This window comes from Colobus angolensis, unplaced genomic scaffold, assembly GCF_000951035.1.
Source record: "Colobus angolensis palliatus isolate OR3802 unplaced genomic scaffold, Cang.pa_1.0 Scaffold63, whole genome shotgun sequence".
NCBI lineage: Eukaryota > Metazoa > Chordata > Mammalia > Primates > Cercopithecidae > Colobus > Colobus angolensis.
In genome coordinates, this window is record NW_012119932.1 from 7,210,712 (window position 1) to 7,221,827 (window position 11,116).

An 11,116-nucleotide genomic window follows, 5' to 3' on the forward strand; every position below is an offset into this window, starting at 1 on the left:
AGACAGGGTTTCACCATGTTGGCCAGGCTGGTCTCGAACTCCTGACCTCAAGTTATCTGCCTGCCTTGGCCTCCCAACTGCTGGGATTACAGGCATGAGTCACCATGCCTGGCTGGGAGGTCCTATTTTTATTGCCATAAAGAAACTGAGGCACTGAGTTGCTAAGCACTTATTCAAGATCACACAGCAAGTAAGTGGCAAAGCCAGGATTTGAACCTGGAAAGTCTGACTCCAGGTTTGGCTTGCTTAATCCCTATGCTGTGAGCAGGCATTTGTGATACCAAAGCTCTGCATGATGAGGACCATCACTGTCTGTCTACCCTTCTTCCCTTTCACTCCAGCAATTTGCTCTTCTAGCAATTCTGCCTCACTGGTTGCTAAGCCTGGATTTCTCTTCCCTGACATGTTTGCATGGTTGCCTCCTCATTTCACTTAAGCCTTTGTACAACTACAACCTCCAAATAGGCTGTTTCTGCCCACTCTAATCAGGGAAATACTTCTGTATTACTTTTTCCCTTTACCATTCGTAGCACTTATCACTACTACATAATATATCATATATTACTTTGCTTATTATCTGCATGTGCCACCAGAATGTAACTCAATAAAGACAAGAACTTGCTCTGTTCTGAATTTTACACATATAACAAGATTTGAATGCATGGTCTCTATTAAACCATCTGTCTGGCCATCCACCCATGCATCCATCCATCCATCCTTGCATCCATTCATCTATCATTTATCCACCCTTACATTACACAGTACTATATATTATCTAGCCATTCACTTTTAAAAATAAAAGTAATTTTTAATTATTTTGTTAGGGTGGGATGTGCATTAGTTTCCCACTGATTACCATCTTCTTTTTCTTCTTTTCCTTTTCTGACAATATTTACTTAAAGCAATGGGAGCAGTGGCCCATGCCTGTAATTCCAGCACTTTGGGAGGCTGAAGCGGGCAGATCACGAGGTCAGGAAATCAAACCATCCTGGCAAACATGGTGAAATCCCGTCTCTACTAAAAATACAAAAATTAGCTGGGCATGGTGGTGCATGCCTGTAATTCAAGCTACTCAGGAGGCTGAGGCAGGAGAATTGCTCTAACCCAGGAAGTGGAGGTTGCAGTGAGCCGAGATCGTGCCATTGCACTCCGGCCTGGTGACAGAGCAAGACTCTGTCTCTAAATAAATAAATAAATAAATAAATACCTGTCACTTCTAATTGTTTCATTAGGGTGAGATACGCATTACTTTTCTACTCATTGCCACTTTCTTTTTCTTCTTTTTCTTTTCTGACATTTACTTTAAAAGAAGCCTACAAGTGATCTGAATGCAACACTCGGAGCACTCACCTGTGAGCAGAAATACAGCTTTTCATGTAAACTAAGTGAAGAAGGTAAGTTCTGAAGTTAAAATCTATGGAGTTCTCTTTATAGATTTATTTGTGTGTGAACTTTATATATAGCAATCAACGTTTTGTGATCCCCTAAGTTCAATTTGAATCCAGAGTGATGCTGCACTGAGATCATTATCATCATGCCACTATTTTTCACTCCAGATCAATCACTGTTTAAAGGACTCAGGAGTCATACATACAGTTTTTAACAGGAAAAAATGAAAGATGGGAAAGTGGCTATGATAAAAAAGAATGCCTTTTTATATTATGTATGAAGACAACACCTAAGACACCTGAAATTATAACAATGCCAGCTTATTTTATTTTACCCTCAAGGTATTTTTTTCTTTTCACAATTAAGATTATTTAGGGAGTGTGAGTGTTTTGCTATGTATGAATGTAGGGAAAGATTGAGTAACTACTGTCAGAAGATTCTGGAAATATTCTCTGTTCCCTAAATTATCTCTTCCTTTTCCTTGAACTGAAAACTGGTCATCATTAAATTGGATTTTCTAGATATTCAGTTGAAAAGGCAACATCTTATACCATTATTGGATTCTACCCTGAGGTAGTGGGTTTACCAGTGTCTTCGAGCAGTTCACAGAGGAGTCCTGGAAATAGAAAACGTGAGGGGAACACACTGGGGAAGGAGACAAATGCCAGGAATTAAGAAAGGGGCACTGAAAAGGGAAACAGAAAAATCCACAAAACTGTACACTCTGGAATGCGCACATTTCAGCCCAGCTCTCCATAGATGTGTGCAGTGCATTACACAAAGCTTTCTGCAGACTAGAAAATCGATAATGTTTGCTGAACATGTGAAAATGAAGGAACAAAACAGAACAAGATTCTAAATGTGCTATAAAAAGTGCTGTCCCTAAAACAATTAACAAGTCTTGCAGTATAGTTCATTTATACTTATTGGCCAATGAATATTCAGATGCTTGCTATATCTCATGCATTTTTCAAAGTACATTGTATAGAGTTAATAATTTAATCTTCACAGGAACTTTATGAGATAGAAGCATTATTATTACAATTTTATAGACGAAAAACATAAGGCAAAAGAAGATCATGTCATTTGCCTAAAACCATAGAGCAGATAGCAAATGCGTAAGCTAGGACTCACACCTAGTGGTCTTATTGCTGATCTGGGATCTTTACAGCTGACAAAAATGCTACTTAGTATTTATAGTAAGCTCCCTGAGTATCAGGTGAATGACTGTGCTTAAGAAATGATTGTACTTTAAGTAACATTCTGAAATTTCAGACGTCATTTAAATTTAGAACTTTAGAATTACAATGATAGGATAGTCCTTTCTTTTCAATAAGAATTGCCTTCCTACTTCTCTGTTCTGTGGAATGGTTGCTGCATTTTATAAGATTTCTGTACAAATCATTTTTAAACCAACTTGAATAAAAAGGAGGAACATCAAATTTATAATCTGTCACTTATTTTTATGTGAATAAGGTACTTGCTTCCTTATTAACTTGTCCAAAAAGGAGAGAGGCTTCTTATTGTGTTCCTGGACAGACTACAGAATATGCCCATTATTTTGCTTTTTCTTTTTAGAAAAATACATTTGATAGTAAGTTGAAGATAGCACCATAATGTATTCAGAATGCAAAGAAATAAAAAAGAATATATCTAGCTTTATGTTGGCTATTTTCTAAATATTATCTAATAAACTGAGTTGTAAGTTTTTGAATAGAAAGAAAGAAATATGAAACTTAAATAGCTTTCCTATTTGCACGTAAAGTAGACCACTACCAAATATGTACCTTACATATTATGGTATGTATAATGTGTATGTGTGTCTGTGTGTACGTGTGCACAGTCAATTTACAATGGTTTGATTTATAATTCTTCAACTTTACAATGGGCTTATCAGGACGTAACCTCATCATAAATCCATCTGCATTTATAATGGTTTGACTTAAAATTTTTTTGACTTCATAACGGGTTTATTGGGTATGGAATGCATTTTCAACTTACATGGGTTTATCCATATATAACACCATCATAAGTCTAAAAATATTTGTATATGCCATTTTTTATATATATATGATTTATATGTATCATATAATTATATATACAGTATATATAATCTATCTTTCCTCATTTCTACTCACAACCAATTTAAATTTGCTCTCAATGATACTGAAATTTAAAAACATATTCATAAATTCCAGACTTATATCAGGTAATTGCAGGGAAATCGCAGAGATTACCTATTACGATCCTGTTGTTTTGTGGATAAGGAACCTGAGGCTCTAAAAGAATATGATTAAATTCATGAGTAGGCTCAAAATCTGAAGAGTATATAAGTCTATAAAATCTATATATATCTATAAAAATATGGTGATTGCTTTTTGACATTTCCTGACTAAAGTTCTTTAATGTTCCTTTATGTTTACATTTCCTGGCTAATGTTCTCCCATACTTTGAAGCGAATCTTTTCTCATCTTCAACTGTCCCTAGACTGTTCAGTTTGATTCCACTCCCGGGAGTGTTTTTATTGGCATCTTTGTTTTTTAATTGTTTGGTTTTTTAATGTGGGATGTTTTTATAGAAGGGAATCCTGTTGGATCAATTTTGAGAGTTCAAATTGTTCCAGCCCCATAGACCTCATCACAGATACCTTGGACCCATTCGGTTCTCCAAGTCAGAAAACCTGTCCACTGTTAGTTGCCATTCTCAAACCTGGCTGTGTTTTCCAGTATCTGTTGACTCTTTTGTGATTTTCCTGCCTTCCCCCTTATAGAAATAAATAATACACAAGTCTTGTCACTGTTTGTGGTTTGTCCTATTAGTTTGTATTTTGGATTTTGTAGAGCTGTATTTTCATTTAATTTTGTTGTATATGTTTTTCATGACTTGCTGACTTTGCCAATTAGGTTCTCTGATGGTTTTGTGTGAGGACTTGGGAAAATCCAAAAACTGTCACGGCACTACTATCACCATATTTCCAGAATTCTTGATCTTTTTTCTTTGAGACAGGGTCTGACTCTGTTACCTAGGCTGGAGTGCAGTGGCGTGATCATGGCTCACTGAAACCTCCAACTCCTGGACTCAGCCTATTGCAACTCTCCTGCCTCAGCCTCCTGAGTAGCTAGGACTGCAGGTGCAAGCCACCATGCCTGGCTTATGTTTTAATTTTCTATTGCTTTTTTGTGTTTTTGTTTTGTTTTGTTTTTTGTTTTCTGACAGAGTCTTGCCCCATCACCCTAGTTGGAATGCAGTGGCAAGATCTCGGCTCACTGCAAACCTCTGCCTCCCTGGTTCCAGCAATTCTCATGCCTCAGCCTGTTGAGTAGCTGGGATTACAAGCATGTGCCACCACGCCCAGTTCATTTTTCTATTTGTAGTAGAGTTGGAGTTTCACCATGTTGGCCAGGCTGGTCTCGAACTCCCGGTCTTAAATAATCCAGCTGCCTCAGCCTCCCAAATTGCTGGATTTCAGGAGTGAGCCACAGTGCCTGGCCTAAAATTTTTATAAAGATGGCATTTTGCTATGTTGCCCAGGTGTGTCATTCCTCTCATTTAAAAAGTTTTACTGATTTATAATTTACATGCCATTAAGTTTAGCCATATGACATTTAATGGTTCTAATATGTTTATGAAGTTATGCATTGATCACTATAAACATTAGAATAGTTTTATCACTCCATGAAGAAATCCAGTATCAATTAGCAGCCATTCCCCGTCCTCATTCCCTCACACCTAAGTAACCACTCACCTCCTCTCTGTCTCTATACATTTGTCTATTCTGTCCATTTCATATAAATGGTAGCATACAATATGTGTGGATTTTTTGTGATTAGAATGTGACAGAAATAAACATTCACTCATTTTTTAAGTTATTTATTTCAAATGCATAACATCGACAACTTCATGATCAATTGTGTGGTGACCTGGTAGTTTATGATTTGAAGTTGGTTTCCTAACACAGGACAATAAAGCACCATTTTAGAATATGGCATGTTAATAGTAATGATGATCATTGTAATAATAAAATGTAACATTAATTTTGCTATGTACGAAGACTATTCAAAGAACTTCACATATATTAACATATTTAATATTTATGTAAACCACTGATGAAAATACTATTTTCATCTTCTCAATTTTATTGGTGAGGAAATCGATGCAAAGCAAAATGAAGAAACTTACCTGAGCCAGATGACACAGCCAAATGCCATGCCCACATAGTTTGACTCGAGGCTCCTCGTTCTTAACCCTATGATAAAGTGCCTTTCTGACTTTGAGGTGTTTTACTAAATACCATTCTCATCTTCTAAAGTGGCAACTGCAGAAAGCAACTTAGTGTAACTTACACTCTAAGCTCCTTCTGATCATCCACATTACACAGCCCTGATATTTCGCTGGCATAAAGCTAAAAACTGAGATGATTAAAAAGAATGTCATTGAGTTCCATTCACAGTCTTTCAAACTTTCTCATAATTTTTTCATGTTTTCTATTTCTACTGAAAAACAATTTGAAAATCCTTGTTAACTGTAGCTGGCTGGGCTGTTAAAAACTAGTGGCTACTTTTTCTGAAAATGTATTAAATGTGCAATTGACCATATTCAACTATAACTGACAACATGATGCCTCTTTACTTGATGACAAAGAAAGAACTATAGGCCTAAAAGCAGTTGATCACTAAATATACAATATTAAAGTATAACTTAGCCAAGTGTTGGCTTCAACTGAACAAAATTAATTGTAATCATGTAAAGTCTCACAGAACTCTATAACAAAAAGGGGAAGAAAGAGTGCAAACTTCTACATGAAACTGGCAAAGCCAGAATAATAACTCTCAGTTTCCTTCTGTCCTGGATCAACCCATCTAGGAATCATTCTGCTTCCCTTGAGAGGAAAGGAATTTCTCTTACTGAATAAAGCTTCTTCCTTTCTAAAATCTCAGAGAAAGTTTTGAAGAATTTTTCCTTTTTGAGTGGCCAAAATCATTTCTAGATTGAGTTACTAACCATAATAGAATTTCAACATATTACTTGGAAAGTTACTAGGAGAGAGTTCAAGAAGGATATTCTCATGTCTAAGATTCCCTTTACACGAATATATGTGCAAAACCTCAACTTCTTTCATCAAGACACCCTCTCCCCAACATCTTCAAGCCCAAATCCTGTCTCCTGCATGACATAGATACCTGGAGCTATACGCTCCTTAAATGGTGTGAAACACATAATTTCTGATTTTATGTAACATAAGGTAACTGAGTAACAACCACCTTTTCTAGAAACATAGGTTAGAGGAGAGGGATATGAAAGTTAAAAGAATGTATTTCTAAGCAGAATCTTTTGAAACAGAACTGCTCATAAAAAGAGCAGATGCTGTAACACTATGAAAAAACCAAAGTCACATTTTTTGAACTGCCTCAGTGAAATGATGTTTTAATATGAGAGCAACAATAAAATTAAATAGCATTCAGGTTTAGCTCTTTTAGTCGCAGAGGCTTGCTGCCAAGTGAATCAGTATAGAAAACCACAGAAGGCATATATTTCCTTGGCAGTATATCTCACACAGGATTATTTTGGAAACCAAATGGAATAATTCCTCTGAAAGAACTTTGCAAACTGTGAAATTGTACAAATGTATTTATAATTATTTTTGACATTTTCTGGGTAGTTTTGTAAAGAAAATCTAAGTGTAGTTATACTTTTCATTTAGAAACATGATAAATGGAAGTACTTTTTTTCAAGTTACTGTTCACAGGCTGGAGTAGCATCTTTAAATCTCCCAAGCACAGCTCTCAGCTCAATTTCTGCTTGAATTTTGCCTGATTGAATGTATTTCTTATAGAAGCACTAACTACCAGATTTCTAACCCGTTTTTACTGGTTCATTTATAATTAGTTTAAATTAGGTAAATACATGTAAATATTAGGCTCACATTTAAAATTGTGTTAAAAACAAATGCAGAAGGGAAAAATCATTCTTGTTAGAAAGTGGATAGTACGGAAGGAAGTGGGGAGTCACTCATGCAATTGAATGATGAAGAAGATATTGCTATGGTCTGTTTATTCTCCTCCCCTCATTCATATGTGGAAACCCTAAACCCAAAGGTGACAGTGTCTAGAGATGGGATCTTCAGGAAGATGACTATGTCATGGGGGCAGAGTCCTCATGAATGGGATTAGTGCCTTTATAACATAGGCCCAAGGGAGCTCATTTTATAAGGGCTCCACTTGGACTCCACCAAGTGAAGACACAGCAAGAAGGTGCCATCTATTAACCAGGAAATGAGCCTTCACCACATACCAAATCTGCCTGTCTTAATCTGGCCTTCCCAGCCTCCAGAACCACAAGGAAAAAAAATTCTGTTGTTTATATGCTACCCAGCTTATGGCATTTTGTAATAGCAGCCCAAACAGACTAAGATAGGTATTATCTCTTAACAGAGTTTTAAGTTCACAATTATAAAATTATACCTTTCAATTGATTTGTGTATGTGTACAAAATACAAAACAGTAAAGCATTTTAAACATGTGCAACAAAGATAAAATGGCTAGATTATAAATGTGCTTCAAAATGGAAGTGCTTTCTGAAAACTTACCAGTTGTGCAGTTTTTAAATTCAATATCATCAATTGCAGCTCCTCCTCCCAGATCTCTTGTTCTGATACCTTGAAATATGACTTCAAAATTCCTTAACTTTCCCAGCAGGATGTCAGCCTTTTGCCAGTGATTACCAGGGTTCTGCTTACTTTCTTGCCATACTTTTGATAGTCCTTTCTCTGTCTGAAAGTAAAGAAGTTTGTATGAGGGAAATAATCAAACATGAAAGAAGATGACTCAACGTGGTGCAAAACCCAGTTATTTAGCTCAGAAGCATCTGACCAATAAAAACTGAAACAACAAAGAAGCACTGAATCTGTGAAAGCTGATCTTATGAATTGAGTCATTCTTGTCAAACCCAAGTCAAACAGAGTCAAGAGGTCAGGGGTCGTGGAAAGCACTCAGGGCATGTAACACTGCTCCAAAAATAAAATTCTCTGCAAACCTGGCTCCTGAAACTGACAGTTGTAACCTGAAACTAGTCGTATCTGACAGATACTGAAAGAATCTGCTGAGACTCTAAAACTAGTTTTACCCATCATGCACCAGTTAGAGCTTGCCAGCTCTGCATAACTTTACCAGTGCCAATGAACTTTCTTTCACAACAATATGGAACATTTCTCTTTTTTTTTTTTTCCTAAAAAACTTTTATTTTAGGTTCAGGGGTACGTGTGCATGTTTGTTATACCGGCAAACTCGTGTCATGGAGGTTGGATGTATAGATTATTTTGTTGACCAAGTACTAAGTATAGTACCAAATAGTTATTTTTACATTTCTCTTTTACAAAACCTCCAATCTTCTCTTTGTTCTTCAGATATACTGAAGACCACCTTGTCTGTGTATATGCCCCAAATTGCAATTCTTGCTTCCCTCAAAAAATTTTTTTAGATATTTTTATCTATATTTATTTGACTTCAACATATCTCTGATAATAACTAAGACATAGTTTATCTCATCCAAACAGAGGCATATTAATCTACTAAAGTACTTCCCAAAAGAAAAACTAGCAGAATTAGCAATACATTTATTTTGGAACTGTTAGAGACACCATTATTATAAATTGCTGTACTTGGATCACAAGGTCAGGAAATTGAGATCATCCTGACCAACATGGTGGAACCCCGTCTCTACTAAAAATACAACATTAGCAGTGTGTGGTGACGTGCGCTAGTAGTCCCAGCTACTTAGGAGGTTGAAGCAGGAGAATCGCTTGAACCGGGGAGGCAGAGGTTGCAGTGAGCTGAGATCGCACCACTGCACTCCTGTTACTGTTGCCTGGCAACAGAGTGAGACTCTGTCTAAAAAATAAATAAAATAACATAAAATAACATAACATAAATTGCCCTACTCAGTAAAATCTACCTTTCCTTGCGTTTACATGAAATTATGGATATTTGATGAAATCTGAACACTTTATCGAAGCCCTGGGTTTACAGTTTCAGATATCACTAGCTATCCAAACTTCTATTCATATTGTTTAATTATTCAAGTTGTACCTTCTTCAAAAAGCTTAAATCACTGACATAGGAAAAGAGAAAAGGAGAAATATGTTGGAGAAATCACTTATCCCTGATGGATGTAATAAAGGATTTATGAAGTGAATTGAGTGTGGAGGAAAAGTGATAATTTTAAGAGCAATAAGATTTCAAAAATTATATTACATATTATTTTGATTTTCATAAATTCGGTTATAATGTAATTATTATACAAGTAACAACTATAATTGCTTTCACATAAATTTTAATTGAAAAGAACAAATTAATTTTCTAAAAATCTTACATAAACATCAATATCTGAGGCTGGTTAACTAGTAATACAATATTCTAATATGTGAACTGACCTAGTATAATGTAATATGACATAAAATGACATATAAGCCCAATGACCAAATAAAAATGACAACTTCATTAAAATAGCATATTAACCAGTTGAGCACAGGACAAGGCTTAGATTGTATACACTGTTCTTTGGTATTCTAGGTCTAGCCCTTTCTGGGAACTAGATGATTTAACAAATCATAATGATGGATATTTGGCAAAGAAAAAAATATACGTATATACACAGTATTACGTTTATGGTTAGTTCCCAATTAATATTCCTTGGTCCTGGGTCATAGCATTTTCATGATGATTCACAAGAAAAACTTTGTCTCTGAAGCTTGTAATCAAAACAGTAGACTAAAGGAGAAGATTTAGGGAAATGACATACAGAAGTGAAGCAAAATGTTCCAATAGATTTATAGCATACAGGTATGAAATGTGTAATTTACAGATAATCTAAAAAGCTAAAGAGGAAAAAATGAAAAGGAATGTCTGAAGAGGGTATACCAAGGAGCTAGACATTCATAACTTCATGTTTTCAGGGAACTAATGCTAATAAATATGTCTGATGCCTTGTTCTGCTGAGGTAGATGAAGATGTTCGATCAAGTGGTTCTTCCTCTGCATGGTTACAGAAAGCAAAACAATGCATCAGTTAATCTAAAATTAACTTTGCAAAACAACTAACAGTTTATACATAGATCATTAACATCCTTAACAAAACAACTACAAATCTGACACCTACAGATTCGTGTAACTTCTGTATTGAAAAGGGTGGAAAATTCACACCTAATTAATGGAATTTCGTATCTTTTTGATGACTAAAGAAGATAAATCCTTCTCAAGGTTAGTCTTTGACTCTCAGTGATGTCTTAGTGATTTGAAATCAAAGGGATGGTTAGTTAAATTAAAAATTAAAGGAAAGGGTGGTCTGTCTGACTTCTAGCGATATTAGAGGTTGGATATTGATAAAAGTCTGTCTTGATTTACGGACTTAATTCACTTTACTAACTTTTCTTTTTTATCTCCCTGTGCAGTTTATAAAGCTACTCATTAGCTATGCCAAATCCCCAAGGAATTTTCAACAAATACCATCAAAGAAGAGCATATGATCACGCTAATCAAAAAATGTGAATCATTCCTTAAATCTTACAACTCGTCTTCTAGTAAAAACAAAGAGACAAATAATGTATTCACTGTCATTTTATGTGTTAGAAAAAAAAATGAGGGTAAATTATTTTGCAAACCAACCATGGATCAACCTAATGATGATGTATTACAAGACATCATTCTAATATATTAGCTGTTGTTTCATAACAT

At 35.4% G+C, this 11,116-nt stretch overlaps 1 protein-coding gene across 1 annotated transcript in view; it reads right to left on the bottom strand.

Moving 5' to 3' along the window:
* Positions 1–11,116, bottom strand: part of MALRD1 (MAM and LDL receptor class A domain containing 1) — a 725,579-nt gene that overhangs the window by 283,134 nt on the left and 431,329 nt on the right. The window contains exon 28 of the mRNA XM_011963908.1: positions 7,976–8,159. Coding sequence (XP_011819298.1) covers positions 7,976–8,159 — 184 coding nt within the window. The remainder of the gene's footprint in view (positions 1–7,975; positions 8,160–11,116) is intronic.